The sequence below is a fragment of the Amblyomma mixtum genome, chromosome 2, assembly GCF_055824585.1.
Source record: "Amblyomma mixtum isolate Tamu chromosome 2, ASM5582458v1, whole genome shotgun sequence".
Lineage (NCBI taxonomy): Eukaryota > Metazoa > Arthropoda > Arachnida > Ixodida > Ixodidae > Amblyomma > Amblyomma mixtum.
Genome location: NC_143013.1, coordinates 299180314 through 299198573, shown reverse-complemented (window position 1 = coordinate 299198573; position 18260 = coordinate 299180314). Strand labels below are relative to the sequence as shown.

Below are 18260 nucleotides of genomic sequence, written 5' to 3'. Positions count from 1 at the left end.
GTAGAGTGCGCCGCAATCTTTATTCCGCGGCGACAATTCGTCGCGAGCATCCGTTCCTCCTCTTCCCTTCGCTTTGGCGGGCATTAGGTATTCGACGCGTGCGATCGGGTCGTGGTATATACGTACTTACGTACGTGTTCCGTGGGCGACATCTGTTCTCCCCGTGTATAGTGTATGTATACCCCCTTCCGTCTTTTTTTACGGCGCAGGTGTTTTCTCAGCTGCCTCGGTTCGCCCACTGTTCAAGCTTCGGGCAAGTATTCATTTGGTGCCCAAGTTTCGCGATTTGCTAATAAGTGCGCCATGGCTTCCTCCCCATGTTTCACTTCGTTTTCCGCATCTCCAGCTGTGCGTCGAAATACGGGCAAAGCAAGAAACAAAACAAAAGAACAAAAGCTGTGACACCTACGAGAGGGATAAAAGAGGAGCGGACGCCAGGGTGCGTTGTTTGGTAATCGTGTCAGGGTCCTGTCGTCTTCGGCGAGAAGAAGTAGCGAGGGCCCAACCGAAAACACGGAGGCAACAGGGAGAACGAGGGGGGGGAGTGAACCCGCGAAGAGATACGGCCCCGGTGATTGGCAGGCAAATAAATCTCCCTGTCGACGACGGCGGCTAATGAAAAAGAAGGAAAAGAAGGTGAGGAGGGCCAGCGGAGGAAGCCGAGTCTGAGAAACATCGGAAAGAACAGAAAAGTAACCGAGGTTGGGAAACGGCTAAAAACACGCCAGGGGCAGATAACAGCGCGATCATCGGGACGGGGGGGGGGGGGGGGGGGGGGGGGGGTAGAGCTGCGTACAAAGCGGACAGAAACTGAGTGGAAGGAGGCCTTGAGGTAGTACACGTGAAGCCAGCAGCATCGGCTTCGTAGAGAGAAAGGTATTGGGAACAGAGTGCTAGCAAAGAAGCGAAAAGATACACACATGTAAAGAACGCGCCGTAAGAAGTTTCATTTTCTTGGTGGACGCTTTTGGCACGAGTAGTAGGCGTCCGCTCGCTTATCGAAAAGAATGTTGTCGCTCCGGCCTTTGCGCCATGCGTCGACGACGACGACTGGGACGCCATCTTTCTCCCCGGCTGAATGCCGCCGCTTTTCTTCGGCGCTCTTTGGCTCCGCCAGGGTGCGCGTCGTCGACTCCTCAGTACCGCGGCAAGCGGCGGCAGCATCCCTGCGTAGAAGAGAGAGAGCTCTGGAGCGACCGCTGCCGCTTCAGCGGCGGTTCATTTCAGGTTTTACGGCCGCGGGCGGCAGACATGTTTTAGGGCGCATTTTTATACTCCCTCCAGAGTACCGCCCCCGTCCTCTCTTTCTCCCTATATCATTCTTTCCTGTTTTGTTTTTTTATCCATTTTTTATTATTCGCGCAAGCTGCAGCTGCCCGCAGTTTTCGTCCTGCGTCTTTACTGTCGCATAGTGTTGATGGCTGGGAACGCCTCGGCGTGGCTGTTGTCTCGTTCGCACCTTCCCTGGTGGCGGGAGCCTCGGTCGTTCGTTCGCTTCTTCGTGCTTTAGCTGTGGCGAATCTGCCCCGCAGTGAATGTGCGGCTTTTCTTTGTCTCTGCATTCATTCTGCCCGCGCCTTCCGTCTTCCTTGTACGCGGCGCAGCTCCCCAACCGGTGCGAGTCCTTTGTGTTCCGGCGCCTCGTTGTAAAACACTGAGCACCACTGCTCGTGTCGTCGTCATGCTTTCCTCTATTTATTTGTTTGTTTCGCTCGTGTGTGTTCCGGTTCTCGCCTGGATCGAGCCACCAGCTTCGGAGATCGTATAGTCTTCTCTACAGCTGTGCGAGAGTGGGACCGTTATTGTTCTCAGTGTTGCGATCAAACTCACGACACTATGCGCAGCTTGTTTCATCACGCTCCTTCTAGTTGAACCAGCTTGAAAACAAGAAGCCGCTCTCAGAGTATGTTTGAGTGAAAGCTTACCGCAGACCGCGTGCTTCTTTACGCGAGCTAAAAGATTTTTTTTTTTTTTTCAGACAACATCTCGTGGGACGGTGTATAATAGTGTACGATGATTCGCTCTTCTCAGGCATCGGACATAGGGCAGCCAGTATCGCTTTGCAATTGGCAATGTAACCTGCTTTAATACAGCTTATAGCACGTAAGAAGGAAGAATGTGCCTCAAACGCATCTCCTAGTTAGGTTGGGCTTTATTCTGTCCTTCATACCGTCGTTAACTGTAATTAAATCTAAATTCTTACGGCATTTTATAACTATCACGTTTCTCCATCAAGAGGGAAAGCGTCTGCGGACGCCGGAAACGTGGCAGCTGGCGTGAGTAAGGGTAGGAAAAACACACAGCGATAACCCCTCAGCGTGACTCTGCACTGCGTTGCATAACTGCTGGTTATCCCGGGACTAATGTCTTTGGTGCCGTCATTAATAATAACGAATACAGCGCTGCGTGCGTTGGCTGAGTGAAGCAACTGCAACGCATTAATGCAACTATAATAGGCAACCGCCAGGACGGTTTACCTTTCCTTCCCTCGCCACCCGTAGCGCTAGAAAAAAAAAAGAAAAGAAATCTCGCAGACACGCGAACGAGATAAGCGAAGCGGAAGAGCTAGGCGCCCCCATCTGAAGGCGGCGCCTCGAGAAAGTACCATCGGGGAGCACCATCCCGACCGCGGCGCACGCACCGACGATGAGGACGACCTGACCGTTGCCACTTGGCTTGTCGTCGTGCGCGCTGCTTACCATAAGCGACCCGGCGGCTAATGACGGCGATCACGCCATGCACCGCCGCGTAGCCGCCGAACCTCGCCTGCCTCTCGTGGGGAGCCGACGTGCTTGTGGCCCGACTAAATGGCGACGGTGCGCTACACAAACAACAGCGACGTCGACAACAGTAACAGCAGCAACAGCGTCGGCAGCAGCAGCAACCAACCTCCACAGATGCTGGGATGCTCTTCAAGGGGTACGACTAGAGAGAGGGAGGGAGGCGCGATTTTCGCCTTGCATGCAACGCCGCTGCTCCGGGCTGGTCGTGCTTCGTCTTTCTTGGAAGGGGCTCTGAATATCTCTCGCTATCTCGCTCCCTTCAATGTCCGGGGCCTGGTCGCGTTCTTTCCTTGAGCCAGAACTCTCGTGCACGAACTCTGAACGAATGAAGCCATCGCGGTTCTTTTGTTGTCGTTGTTGTTGTATTGAACGTCGTGCTCGCGTATACGCTGTTCCAAGATGGTATCGCGCTGCGCGCCGAGTTTCTTTCTCACCAGCTTTCTGCTTGTTTTCTTTTTTAGCGTATGACGTGCAGTACGCATCACGGATGCTCTGATTTTCAGAGAGCCTGCTGTCACGAATGGTGGCATGCCGGTTCGCTTTGAGCGCGCTACCGAATGTCTGATGGTTCCCGTCCGGTATATGTAGATTTACTAGAGGCGCGTCCGTTCTGGTTAGGATAGGTTGGCGAGCAGCTTTGTTATAACCTCTCACGGCTGTATTGCTGTCCATGCAGGCTTGCAGAGACTGCCTCCGGCACTACATAAGGTGCTTTACACCCGACCGCTTTGTCAGCATCAATATAGGAGGTGAAACGCGCTTTTGTCCATACTGCGAACATTTTTTATTATTGCCCAGCCCTTGACACCTTAACTGTTCAAAGTCGCTGCGGAGGCTCAGTGGTTATATATGGTGTTCGGCTGCTGACCAAAGACACACTGGTTCGATCCCGGTTGCGGCGGTCGCATTTCAGTGGAGGTGAAATGCTAGAGTTCCGTGTGCTGCGCCATGTCAGCGTGCACTCGTTAAAAATCCCCAGGTGTTCTAAATCAGGCAAAACCCTCCACTAGGACTTCTCTCATAGCGCGAGTCGCTTTGGGACGTTAAACCCCATAAAAACATAAAAACATAAAAACAACCGCAAATATTGAAGGTCATCTACAAGTCAGCTGTGGTTTATAAAGCTCATAGTATGCGAAGTTCGCGCAGAGACAGCATAAGAGCCTGAGATAGCGAGAGACTGTATGTGCTCCGGGGCATGCAGAGTCGTTATTTGCTCGGTCCTCCTTTCCGTGGTTCGCTTCATACGGCACTGAAGAGCACGCCTCACGTGTTGCGAATAGTTGACCGAGCTCTGCAGTTATCATAGTTCTCCCATTCTGCACTGCACGAAACGTCGCAAATACCGAACGACGTGCGCTCAGAACTATAGCACATTACATTCGCCGTTCGTACACACACTTACTGTGACTATGTTCCGGATAGTTCAGTCATAGCAAGAGAGATAAGAGAGACACTATAGCCGTAACAATGGCCCCAGAAGTAACCACGCTTTCGGTGCCGGACGCGTTATTCGTTTTCTGGGCGCAAGCAGGTTGCCAGCTACAGCCGACTCGCACGCGTGTCGTGTATAGTACGCGTCGGAAGAGACGAGGCATTCGCATTTGCACGCTTAACAAGATTACGCTAGGCGCGGGACGCGGTGCGTAACATTCCTTTGGTACGCGCATTGCTATGCGCAGCTGCCGCCGGAGACCTGTGCCTGTATAAACGGATAAATGATAATCGCGGAAAACTCAATTACGCCTCACTCGGCCGTACACACACATGCGCGAGCCGACGGCGTGTATACTTTATACACGCCGTACTCGCGAGCCGGCGCGTTTGTGCGCACCTCGATTGATCGAGGACCGCGCAGCGCGAACTCGTTTCCCGAAGGCCGGCCCGGATCCTCCCCCCACGCATTGTTCGGCATGGCCTATCTCTCTTGCTGTTGTAGCCGGCCACCAGGCATAGTGTAGAACTCCGTGCGAGTGCAGGGCAGTGTATCGATGGCGACGAACGACGACGCGCTCGCGCGTGGGTTCTGGGCATGCGCAGGATTGAAACCCGGTTTAGCGAATTTTTAGCTTTAACGAAATGAAACCGGGGTGAACAGATGGTCGTGCGCTATGTGCCTGTAGTTTTGCGGAATTGACATTCATTTCACGCGGCGCGTCTTATACTTTGATAGCCGCACTTTATCGCCGCGGAACTGGGAAAAATATATTCCTGTTTACGAGGAGTGCCATGCTTAGTTGGTCGAGTCATTTGTAATGAGAGTTTGTACCAGTAAGTTGTAAAGCTTGTCTGTCACTGCGTCTTCTGAGAAGTTGGATAAGACGAAGTAGGTCGCGGCAAGTTCAGCCATCATTCAGACATGCGCGACATCGGTGCAATGACTCGAGGGTCCCGTCGTTTTGGTAAAATCGCTTGTAGCCATCCATGCTTGCTCTCTGAACATTTGTCCAACCTTCGAGAACAGCGCTGTCGGGGCGTAGATCACAATTCCGGCGGATTTTCGAGTCTTCAAGCGAGGCTTTCTTTCCTGCTCAGTGTACACTATGAGTAGAAGAGGGCAGAGGGAGTTTGAGTCGTCCGAAAATCGCTGCAAGAACCCTCGCTTGGCACCTTTTCATTTGCCGTGGCACCTTTTTATGTTGTAATTATAACTCCCTCCAACCCGCGGCCCTTTGCAAAGAGAAAAAATGTGTTAATATTGGTTCACGCCTTTCTTCGAACTTGCTGTAGTTAGAATGCGGGAAGAGATGCCGTAAGCGAAGGAATGCTTCGCTCACTGTACGTTGCCTTGTTAATGGTTGTCAATGAGGTCCTTTGCTTGCTCTCTTTGGAACGAGTAAATGCTGAGAATATAGTGTCTTTTCTTTTTTTTTATAAAAAAGGAGTGCGACAGTCTACTCACTTTTCACTTCTTTCTGTTTAGAGCGTAGTAAATCGAACTTTTTCCAGGAGACAAAAGTAAAAAAAATGGGAGGAAGGACCTATAGATGTACAATCTTTGCCAGAAGTAACCGGGCTACATGGCTTGCTTCTCATTCGTATAGTAGAACCCTCACGGCTTCCCTAAAGGTCAAAAAGTGCTTTGAAGCTGAGGGCAGGGGTTCTTACCATACAGAGATTTAGAGCTTGAGGGCTGGCATAATAGCTTTAATATGCGACTGGGAAGCAAACCGTGCAGCCTGGTTACTTTTGGCAAAGGCTTTACTCATGAAGTTGAGAACTGACTTCACACGTGCCAATTCGTCTGCGTCCTTCGAGATATTTCGCAGCCGAAGAGAGAAGCCATAGCCTTTGCGACGAACGCGTAGCCTGCCGTGGCGTTGCCTTTCGACAACTTTACATAACACACACTGCGAGGAAAACAAACTGAACGCCCGAGGCGGAAGCAGCAAGCGTTGCTCAAACGTTACGAACCAGCTAGAGCTTGCGTTCGTATGCAAACAACGACACACACTCATCGACGCTTCCTGAAGCGAGTTGCGAATACCGCTCGCATGCTGCAGGACCTAGTGGAATTCAGTGTAGGTATAAGGGCGCTGCGTGCAAAAAAGAAAAACGCCGTCGTCGCCTGCGGGAAAAACGAGGCGTGCTTTGTTGTTGGCTTTGTGCGTGCGTATACGCGCCCGTTCATTCGCTCGCGTTTTCTTTGTTATCAGTATTATTATTCTGTGCCCCAAATAGACTGCGCCGTGGAGTCCGGCGCGGCTTTTGTGTTTGGGCGCCGGTTGTATGCCGCGCACGTGTGGCCGAGCTTCTGCGTGCCCACACGCGAATGCGCGCGCACGTATGGTATGTGTACGCTGCATGCTTTGGGGCCGGTCAACTAACCGGCAGATCGCGCAACTGTCCGACGCTGCACGCATCAGTGGCGCTCTTTGAAACGAGAGAGAGAGACAGCGGAGAACAAAGGCTGGCCTGCGAGTTTAAGCTGCTGGCGGAGGAGAAAGAGCATGATGATGATGAGTGGCGGTGGCGTCCCCAGGCTGCCGACGTCGTGTGTTCCCAAGATGCGTATCTCGCACCGTGCGTGTTCGTTCCTCTCAGTCCAGTCCAGTTCGGTGTGTGTGTGTGTGTGCAGAGGGGCGCGTGTTTTTCGGCTCCCCCCTGCGTTGTTCGGCTTGGAGGCTGCTGAGCGCCCTGTTTGCTTTTCGTGGGAAGCGCGTCCTCGATCGCCGCCTCGCACGCACACACACACACCAAGAGAGACCCGAGAGCTCTGTCGGGGCCAAGGTAGCGCGGGACTACGTAGACGGCAGGAATGGGGGGCCCCCCTCCTTCGGCTCGGAAATTAAACGGACCCGCGACGTCACGATCTCGTCTCGGAGCAGCGGTTAGGCAGTAATTATGAGCACGCGCGCGCTCTGCGGACGTTTAGAGGTGCCGCCGAGGATGCCGGACTCCGCGGAGACTTTATCTTTGTGAGGTGCCCGCGCTCGCGCTCATGCTAGCACGCAACTGGAGCGGCGGCGGCGGGCTCTTTCAAAATTTACCTTTTGCACGGTGTGGTGTGTATTGTAATAATAATAATAATAATGGTTTTATTTGCGCCAAATGAATACATGGCGCGGGAGACCCGCAGTAAAAGCTGTCACAAGCGACAGCTTGACAAAGCCGGAGGCCCCCCTATACACTTGACAGCATCATAGGCGCAATGAAACGGCATGTCTCATCCAAAAAGAAAATAGAAACAAAACATGAAAACATCTGCAATTACAATCACTCATAAGAACTACATAAAATTATACAGAAAATGTGTTAGAATGAAGCTAGAAAGCACTTACAAAAGCAATGGAACATTCATGTGCGATGGCAATGAGTTTAGCGAAAGTAACAGATAAATTAAGCACATTTTTGCTTCAAATAAAATTCAAATCAAAGTGAATACAGACAAGCGGTACAGTCAGGGTAAACAACAATGTGACAGAGTAAACAGGAATGGCAAGCGAAGTGTCCTAGTACATGTTGAAATACCGGCGGAGTGTTTTGAACGTCACCTTTTCAAGTTGGATATGTTTATGATTTAAATCATTTAGTAACCGGGGTAGTTTATTCTGTAGTGTTTGTAGGCCGTATGTTGTGCGAAACGTCCTTACTTTCCAGAGCTCCGTGTAACGTGTCTGGCGTGTAGTAGCGTTTTGTTGTAACCTGGCTAGACGATGTAGAAATGAACTGTTGCTGGCGTTTTCATTCTTAATTGCCTTGCAAAGGATATAATCAAACAGCTTGGTAACAGGAATTATGTTGTATTTGGGAAATAGATGATACGTATGTGAATAAAACGGCAGATTTTCTATTACTCTTACAAACCTTTTCTGCAACTTGTGAAGCTTCTGCAAATTTCCATAAGTTGTCGTAGACCAAACTAAGTGACAATAATTGAGTCGGGAGGAGAATAGGGTATTATAAATTAACAGTAAGATTTTTGGTGGAAGTAAATTGCGATTGCGGTATACTAGCCCTATTACCTGTGCCAGCTTAATAAGCATACTGTCCACGTGGACATCCCATGACATATTCTGCTGAAAGATAACACCTAATGTCTTAATACTGGAAGTTATTTCGAGAGGAGTGGCATTTAAGTAGATAGACTTTTGTATTGTTAGGTTTTTGTTTTTACTTCGAAAGAATACGGCTTTTGTTTTGTTTGCATTAATCGTCAGGCTGTTTTTACGCGTCCATTCGTCTACTTTTATTAATGTTAAATTAGCAGCATCAACAAGGTCGTCACTAGTTTTACCGGTTAATAATATGCTGGTATCATCCGCGTACATGATAAATTTCACGGTTGCATCAATATTCACAATATCATTCACGTACATATTAAATAAAAAAGGTCCTAATATACTGCCCTGTGGGACGCCTGCTGAAATAGATAATGGGTTAGAACTGTGGTTGTTTATGACGACTATTTGTCTACGAAATTCCAAGTAGGAGCATAAAAGAGATGCGGCTTTACCACGAAAGCCATAGTGTTGGAGTTTCTTAATTAAAAGTTGATGACTAATGGAGTCAAATGCTTTTGACAGGTCAATAAAAATTCCTAACACAAGTCTTCCTTCTTCAAACTGATTTAGTATGTATTCTTTTTGTTGTAGCAATGCGAGTTGTGTGCCTAAACCCTTACGGAAGCCATACTGGCAATCAGTCAGCAGGCAATGTTTCTGCTCAAATTCGGATAGTCGCTTTAAAATAACTTTTTCGAAGACTTTTGAAAAGACGGGAAGGATTGATAACGGTCGATAGTTTCCTAAGTCGTTTTTATCGCCTTTTTTAAAGAGCGCAGCGACTCGCGCTATCTGCATCGTTCGAGGAAACGTGCCTTCGCTTATACAGATATTAAAGATATATGTAAGACAAGGAGAGAGAAGGTCAGCAACATATTTGATGGGTTTTATTTGGATACCATCAATATCTTTAGCGGTACTATTATTTAGACTGTGAATTGTGCTAATTATCTCTCCCTCATTTACTGGATACAAAAATATAGAGCTAGAGTTGTATGGAATACCATCAAGATCATTGTCTGGTGCGTTGTTACTTCCAATTTTAACAAAGTGTTCGTTAAAAGCGTCAGCAAGTGCTTTTCCCTCTAACTCAAGACCATTTATTTTTAAGCTCTGTATCCTTTCCTCAGGAATATTGCAATTCAACAAAGAGTTCAGCTTTTTCCACATTGTGGCCGTACGTGGAACCAGTGAATTAAAAGAAAGTGTATAGTAATCTCGCCTGGCCTTTTTTATATCTTTGTCTAAACGATTCCTAATTTTTTTAAAAGCCTGAAATATTTCGGGGTCTCTTGTCTTTATAAATTCACTGTATAATGCATTCTTTCTCCGTATTCTGGCAGATAGCTCTGCACTAATCCATGGTTTACGTATTTTCTTTTTTTGTTTAATGCACTTAAAAGGAAAGCTAATGTCATAACTTTCTTTCAATAGGCTGAAAAAAGCCTCGTAAGCCAAATTTGCGTCTTTAAGATCGTATACGGTATCCCAACATGTCTGAGCTATCTTCTCACGAAAAATAGAAAGAGTCTGATCTGTTATTAGTTGAATGAAATGGTTTGTCTTTGTTTCCTTGTTTCGTACGTGACCCTTGAAACATAAATATATCGGCAAGTGATCACTGAGATCCGATGCGAAGACGCCAGCATTAATGACTTCAGAACTTAAATTCGTAATAAATACGTCAATTAAAGATGACGAATTCTCGGTCACTCTGGTAGGAAGACTGATAGTATTCCAACACGCATTCATCTCCAAGAGAGTATCTAACCTAAGTTTTGGTGAATCATTCTTCATCATGTTAATGTTAATGTCTCCGCCATAAATTAAATTGAAATTGTTTTCATTTATAAAGACAAGAAAAGTTTCTAAGAACTCCAAAAATGATGTAACGGAACCATTCGGCGGGCGATAGCAAACAGCGAAAACAGTATTGTTTTGTATCACTGATAAAAATTCATAGTCATGAGTTATTACTGAAAACTGGTTCAATATTTCACATGCAGACGGCTTTTTAACCAAGGTGCATATTCCGCCACCACGACCTGTTGATCGATTCAGGTAGAAAGTATTGTACAATGGAAGCCGAAAGATGTTCACATCGTCAACACACCAAGTCTCTGTCAGCATAATGACGTCAAAGGATTGCTTTGTTTGCTCAAAAAAGAGTTGTAAGTCATGTTCCTTGCGAGTAAAAGAACGTATGTTTAAGTGAAAACATTTGAAAGCCTTCGAAAACGCTGTACCTAAGTGATGGTTGAAAGTGTGTGGCAATACATACGAGTGAGTAGGTGCCATAGTGTTCTTAGTGTTCAGCTGATCTGTTGCTTAAGTTTGTCGCGGTCACTAGAGCAGGAAATGACCACCGCGTTTTGCCCATCAGCTTTCCGGACCAAGACCTTGTTGTTGTTGTGCCATACGTATTTGTAGTTATTTGTCTTGGCCCAGAGCTTTGTTTCGGTAAGCAGAGTACGTGTCCTTTTTGTCAGGTTTTCTAACACAAAAATGCTGTCATTTCCTTGGCACAGTGTTTTCCTGTTTTGCCACCATTTGTCTCTTGCTGATTGTTTGGCGAAACGACAGATAATGCCAGGTATCTTATCTTGCTTTGAGGGCAGGCGATGAATGGACACTATGTCACTTTCCTGAAGCTGTGGCAGGTTGTTTAGAGTTGCCAGCTTATTTATCTCATCAATCAGGTTTTCATCCTTCATTGCTTTAATTCCATGGAATTCAAGGTTGAGCTTTCGGCTTCTCCATTCCAAACAGTCCATTTCGTTTTTCAGCTGCGTTATTTCATCGTCTTGCTTCTCAATCTTATCTACCCTGTGTTTCAGGTCCTTGACTTCACGTTCGTTCTTTTCTATCCGAGTTAGAAGCTCATCGTACTGGTCACTCATGTACTGAACTGTGTCTTCGACGCTGTCAACTGTTTCTTTTAGCGGTAAAAGGTACTCCAGCTTTTCATTGATTGATTTCAGCAGTGCACGAACATCTTGGTCATCCGTATCAATGCTGGATCTATCGAGTTGTGGAGCACGACCTTTCGAACGCCTGCAATTTGAGCAACGCCACGCACTGCGATACTGCTCCCCTTTTGACTTGATAGTAGCATCTGAAATTCCTGCACATTTTCCCGTGTGATAGACAGATTTACAGTCACTACAGTCGATTTTGGAATCAAGTTCCTCGAGTTGCATATCACATGACCCACACTGTTCATCAAGGGGCATAGCGACACTTCTGGCAGCAGCAGCAGCAGCAGTAAAAGAAGACAGCGGGAAAATATATTAACAGAGCAGCAACTAACCTGCAATTGCAGAGAAAAACTTCTTAAGATGGTGCCTTTCCCGTGCCGCTGCCGCTGCCAGTGTGACAGCCGCAGGTCTCTGGGCTTTCTTTATAGCCTCGTCCGATGGGTGGGCGTGTCCGCTGGCCGGTAGCGATGCAGTCCTGGATGACGTTATCTTCCGCAGCAACCAGCACACGTGCACGCAGACGGTTGTAGTCGATGTCAAAACTTCATATCTGCAATTGCAGAGAAAAACTTCTTAAGATGGTGCCTTTCCCGTGCCGCTGCCGCTGCCAGTGTGACAGCCGCAGGTCTCTGGGCTTTCTTTATAGCCTCGTCCGATGGGTGGGCGTGTCCGCTGGCCGGTAGCGATGCAGTCCTGGATGACGTTATCTTCCGCAGCAACCAGCACACGTGCACGCAGACGGTTGTAGTCGATGTCAAAACTTCATATCTGCAATTGCAGAGAAAAACTTCTTAAGATGGTGCCTTTCCCGTGCCGCTGCCGCTGCCAGTGTCAGTTTGCTCACTTTGTGCGTACGCTGTCCGCTATTCTGGAATAGCCTGGGCGCATGCGCGTAGTTGCTTCCAGCTGCGTGCTTGGCATTTTGCGCGGTTAATTGTCCGGCGTTCCAGGTGCCGCGGCTTCGGTATCGTGGAGCCGCTCCGTGTATCTCCTGAGTAATGCTTTCTTAGAGACAAGCATGTGCATATCGGATGTCTAAGTTATATCCGGCTGTGATAAAAACACTCTCTCTCTCTTCTCTCTTTCACTCACTCACTCACTCACTCTCTCACTCTCACTCACTCACTCACTCACTCACTCACTCACTCACTCACTCACTCACTCACTCACTCACTCACTCACTCACTCACTCACTCACTCACTCACGCACGCACGCACGCACGCACATTGCGCAAGCAGCAAAATTTCGCATCGTAACGAACTATCGTGTCCCATTTCGCGCTGCAGTTCAGCTAATTCGATTCGTTTGGGGAAAGTCTTTGCCCTGTAGTGGGCATAACAGCCGGCTGCTGCTTCTCACTCACTGTCCATCACACTCGCTGATGTCAATTTTAAGAAATGTCACGCTTTTTGCGGGCCTCCTTGCTAAACTTATACGCAGTGTCTGTGCTGCCGATCAACCGCAGGCACTGAGACTATAGTTAGGCTCGCAGGCGTTCAGTTCGCGAAGCACTGCATTAATGAATCCCTTTTGCAATTGAGCGTTCGTTGTACACGCTTACTGCTGCTCGTTTGTCGGTGACCAACCCTCCAGGCACGATTCCTGCCCCCGCACCCCCCTCACTCCCCCTGCGTTTGTTTCGTGCTGGGCGCTTTCGATTTCAGCCGGTGGTGGCGCATGTTTCGCGCGCTTGGTGTTTGTTTTCGGTGGGGCGCCGGTAAATCATTAGTTGCCTGCGAGCGCTAATGATTGGCTGTGCGGCGGCGCGCGCTTGATACGCGAGACCCTGCCGTGCGTGTTACTCTCACCGGGCACCGCTAACGCCAACGGTGTGTACGTGAAGCTGTTGATGAACTTTCACCGGCCGCCTCGCGTCTGCTCTTTTTGCGCGGGTCGTTGATTGTGTACAGGTGCGTGAGAAAAGTTGAGGGGAGGCTGGATTGCGCACGCTTGTATGCACACGGAGCTGAGAATGTTAATTAGATTCCGCAGGAAGAGCGAAGAAATAAGTAAATATAAAGAGAACAATGCTTATTCCCTGAGCGCGGCTTATCATTGCAGCGGCCGTGCCCAGCAGTACTTCCGCGACTGGTCCACTGCGAAGATGGCAGTCAGCGAGCTTGAAAGTATAAAGGCGGGGACACATGTGCGAAAAGTGCGTGCGATTCGCTGCGGCGCGTCGTTGCGACCGTCGTCGCAACGACCGAACGCAGCTCGTCGCATGCGTCCAACCTGCTGGATGCCAACGACGAGCCGCATGCGGCAAACGCAACGACGGGATGCGGGAGCCAATGCAAGCGCGGAGAGCGGTAGCGTCATGATGACGTAGAGGCTCAGGGCGCTCGGGGCCGAGCCATCCCGTCTGCCGGTGTCATAAAAACGAGCTAAAGTGTGTTCTTGACTTAAATAATAAACCCTGGGATGAGAAATGTAAAAGAATATGTCATTTTTGAGGATCGCTGACCAATACTGAGCTGCTGCTAAAGGTAACGACTGCGATACAAGCAAACTTCTTTCCACAACCGCTTCGCAGCTGCCGCTGGCCGGCTCGCCTGGCGCCCGCTCGCTTCGCTGCCGAAGGCGTCGTGGAAATTGGCCATATTATTACTTTATTGTGAGATCATGCTGTTGACAGTAGAGCGATGTGTGGAGTAGGCCTTTTATTATAGCTCAGGCGACTTCCGAAGCGCCGGCCGCTGCGGCTTCGATACGAAAGAGGCTATAGGCCTAGCGACGACCACGGCAGCCAGGCAGTAGCAGAGCTCGTCGCCCAGAGCGCCCGCGAGCGGTGCCGTTGCCGAAAGCTCGCAACATAAGCAGGCATGCTTTGTCGCTGCTCGAGCAGACTTTCTGATAACAAGGCAATCTTGTATTTTCTTGGGATATTTGTACACGATCACAAGCAGCGCTGAGGCACCGCTGCACGGCGGCGAAGTGTGACAGCGGTTGTGGGCGGAGCTTGGGTAGAGCGGCGCAGCGATGCTCACCGCTCCGTGTGTCCCTCTTGCAGTGGGATGGCAGATCGCACGCGACGATCGGTGCGGCGCGTCGGCGAAGTTGTCGCACATGTGTTCCCTGCTTAATGCTGATTGTTGTAAGCGCCTGGGTCCCTTTTATTTTATGTGTGTTTACTTTTCTTCGTGCCATTGCTGAGTGCTTAGTGGATCGCGTTGATATTCGTAAGTGCTGTGGCTTGTTGGGGAACCAGTTTGGTATTCGACCAAAAAACCACTACCGGATGCGCTTGATGGTTTATTGGTGGTCTGTTACTTCTAAAAAGGGTTCGTTGATTGAAGTTAAATGCACGTTAACATGCTCTGATGTCGCACTGCACATACATGTCAGTACGGAGTCCTTCGAAAGTTGGGTGTTTGCTGTAGTTAAAGACAGTGCACATATTCGCAAATGTGTGACTCGTGTAGATGTTTTTGGTGCACTCGCTACGTCACTACTGCTTTCTGCAACACCTCTTCCCAAATGCACTCTGTAGGAGTCTTAACTGGCACTCTGTAGGCCTCGATCTTACGCCGCATCAATATACTTTGTTATTGAACGGTCTTTGAAAGTGTGCGTGGAAGTTAGTGCTACTATATGTGCTACCCAAAAAAAGCAAAAGAAACTAAGGTCATTATACGCGTTTGTTTCAACAAAATGTCACTAATGCTCGTTTATTTTTTTTTTCCCGCTTTCGCGTTTCTGAAACAGACAAGGTGAACTTAGAGCAGCTAAGCCACCTCGCAGTCTTATGGTATTTTATTTTTAGTGATTTCTTGGCAGCCCACTCTATTCTACGCATACCGCAACACTGCAGTCACGCTATCGTGACAGCTGCTAATGCAGTTCGTCGCCTGGCTGTCGTCGTCGTCGTTTTACGCAGGTACACATCGCCGCACTTAGTGGAGGTATACACACTGCTATTTCCGGAGGGACACACCAGCGCATAGCGTGCCACGACGCGCGTGGTATTCTGTCGCTGTGATGGTCGCCTCTACGTATTCGTCCGTGCTCTTCCACGGCGAAGTGGTGGACCAATCAGACGCCCGCTGAATCTAGGAAGGGCTGATAAACAAGGCAAAGCAGAGCACGCCCCATACAGCACCAGCTATACGTGTTCCGTGCAAGCTCGCAATCAGTGCGCGCTGCTTGATGCGCCTGCACTTTCACCTTCACGCCAGCGGCGGCCCGAGCAGCGCACGCAGAGATAAAGACACTCGTCGGAAAAGAAACGCACCGGAGCCTGGCGCATTAATTCTGGCGCGTTACGCGAGCCGCGGCTGAAGCAGGAGCAGCAGCGAGGGAAGGGAAGGGGAGGGAGAGCGCCCTGGGCGGGAGAAAAAGGTAAACTCGCGGGCGGGCTGGGGAGAAGCGGACACAAAGGAGATCGATGCTCTTGTCCGCGTTAATAGCGCCCCCTCGCGAACGCCGCTGCTTTTGCTGCTGCTTCGTGCGTGGAAGAAATAATAAGGACGGCGAGGAAAAGCGCCGCAGACGCGCGCAGAAAAAGCAAAGCGGACGTGAAGAAGCTCTGCGAGTGTGGACGAGGAGGTAGAAAAGGGGAGGAAATTTCGATAATAAAAGGCGATCCCGTAATGAGAGCGCGGCTGGAGGAGGGAGACACTGCGCTGTGCCCTCGCGTGCCGGGCGATACATCTGCCGAGGTGAGAGATTCGGCCCCGTATAACACGTCTTTGTCTGCTGCTGCTGCCGCTGGTGCCTTGCGGGCCTTGTCTCGCGTGTTTTCGATTTCTTGTAACCGTCCGGTTTTGTCTTAATGGAGCTTTTTGTCCTTCGTTTTTTTTGCTGATGCCTTCCTGACGTGGTTGAACTGGCTGTGTGTGATATTTCTACGCTTTGTCGGTGTTTGGTTGGCACGTTTTCATTTTTTTTTTTCCGCGCGTGTGGTTCATTTGCCTCCCGGAATCACCTTGAAAGATGGGAGGGGAGGGCGTCTTCCACGGAAGGCTTGCGTTATACTTCCTCCGGTTATTGCGTTTGTGTCGTGTCTTTAACCTTCCTCTCTTTTTTTTTTTTTGTAAGTGGTGATTGGCTTTAGCGCTTCGCTTATTGTCACAGCATACGCTCAGCGTCGTTAAGCCCCGATGCGCGAGTTTTTTGTCTTATAATTACTTTTATTTTGTATGGATTTATTGCTTACATTACTCTTGTTACTGCTGTTACGTATTAGCAGTGTTCATTCTCGATATCCGCCAACTCTCACAGAATCGCGCATTTTTGTTTTAATGCATTCACTGTCTTAGCTGTCCGACTGTTTAGGCTCTCACAGCGTGTCTGTGTGCAAATTCAGTGTGCAACAAGACGGCCACGCCTACTCCGCTTGCTTTGTTCGCTTATTCCATGTTCTACTATAGTTCCATCTTTTATATTTCTACTTATGACCCGCCATGGTGGCTCAGTGGTTATGGCGCTCGGTTGCTGACCCGAAAGACGCGGGTTCGGTCCCGGCCGCGGTGGTCGAATTTCGATGGAGGCGAAATTCTAGAGGCCCATGGACTGTGCGACGTCAGCGCACGTGGAAGAACCCCGGGTGGTCGAAGACGTTAAATTCCCATAAACCATAAACAAAATTTTTCTTACAATTTGTGGGGGTGACCGGCTGACATTTTCGGCCATCCGTTGGCTAGATGGCATGACGAGCGAACGAAGACGCGAAGGGGGCAGCACCGCTCGCGAAGACTGATACACGTGGTTTCCGATCACGTCTCCCGCGCGGGCCCGCGGCCATTTCTCTGAGTGGTCGAGCCCACCTTCCCTCCACCAATTTCAGTGTACCTCGTTTCGCTCCTCTCGTGTCCATTTGTGTGTCCCCCTTGACCGTGGACGTTATGATCGACTCGCGCTTTTGCGCCCGCTCACATTTTCGGCGGCGCCGCTTGGCTGCCTCTCCCAGCCGACCGTCATCGTTCAGAATCGGCTTTTACTCGCGTACGCTTTCTGCCTTTTTTGTTTCTTTCATCTGTTTCGCCCCCATACCTTCTCTCGCTCTCTCCTTCTAGAGACACCCCGCACTGCCGCACTCGTAGTGCTTTGAGTTCGGGCGTATTTTTATCTTGCCTCTCGCCGCACTGCGGCGGCTCTGTATATAGCCTGCACAGCTTACCGAATGATCACGTTAATGGCATCAGCAGCAGGAGCAGCAACAGCATGACGCTGTCTTGGTTGAGGGTGCGCCCTCGCAGGTTATTAAAACTCGCCACGCGGCCACCGAAAGTGGTGTCGCGAGCAAGACAGCCTCCGGTGGCGTGGTGGTGGTGCTTGATGAGGGTCGCACGTTTACCGGCATATAGCGCCAGTGTTGTGCGGTATAATTGCGGGGGCGGTTGTGCCTTCGTTGACTGCGCGCACGTGAAATGCACTTAATTACTTGCTCGAGAAGTTCTGCGTTCGAAGTTAGTAAATCTGTCCGGCTTGGTGGCTGAGAAGCTGGCCCTATATGGCGTTTATGCTACAGGCCTGATTTTGGGCACATTGTTTTTTTTTTTTTAAATGAGCTGTGGGGACATTTGAGAGTTTGGGAACATTTCGATGGAGGTAACTGGAAAACGCCCGTGTGCTGAGATTTGGCGTTCGTTATAAAACGGAGGAGGATTCCAAATCAGTTCAGAACCTTCCCTTTTCCATTACACTGACCTCGTGGTAGTGGTCTAGTCCTCGCGCTCAAAAATTATAAATTATTGAAAGTATTGTTTTGATGTGTGCGTGTTTTCAATTCTTCGTGTCTAAATCTCAATCATTTCCGTAAACAGATCCATTTTCTAGATTTATCCGCAAATTCCTAGCTTTACACATCAGGCTAGCGAATACGGTGTGGCGAGTAGGCATTCTCCCGTGTCTGCTCTGCAAACACGGTTGGTTGGCAGCAGTAATGAATCATAGTTGTTTCGCCGGATGCTCGTCAGATGTAATGCGCGCGAGTTTGTCTTTGACCTTTGTTTAAGCGCCTTGTTTATCACTGCACTCAACGTAGCGCCACTTA

At 49.4% G+C, this 18260-nt stretch overlaps 2 protein-coding genes across 3 annotated transcripts in view; one reads left to right on the top strand and one right to left on the bottom strand.

Annotated features, from left to right (window-relative positions):
• The window catches only part of Eph (Eph receptor tyrosine kinase), a 255410-nt gene that overhangs the window by 89062 nt on the left and 148088 nt on the right, over nucleotides 1-18260 (top strand). The gene's annotated exons all lie outside the window — the stretch shown is intronic.
• On the bottom strand, nucleotides 10163-12095 carry LOC149364641 (uncharacterized). Its single transcript, XM_089570153.1, has one exon. The coding sequence runs from the start codon at nucleotides 11518-11520 to the stop codon at nucleotides 10600-10602; it is 921 nt and encodes a 306-aa protein (XP_089426279.1). The 5' UTR covers nucleotides 11521-12095; the 3' UTR covers nucleotides 10163-10599.

Coding starts and splice junctions, on each gene's coding strand:
- LOC149364641 (XM_089570153.1), bottom strand. CDS start 11,520: ATGCCCCTTGATGAACAGTGTGGGTCATGTGATATGCAACTCGAGGAA.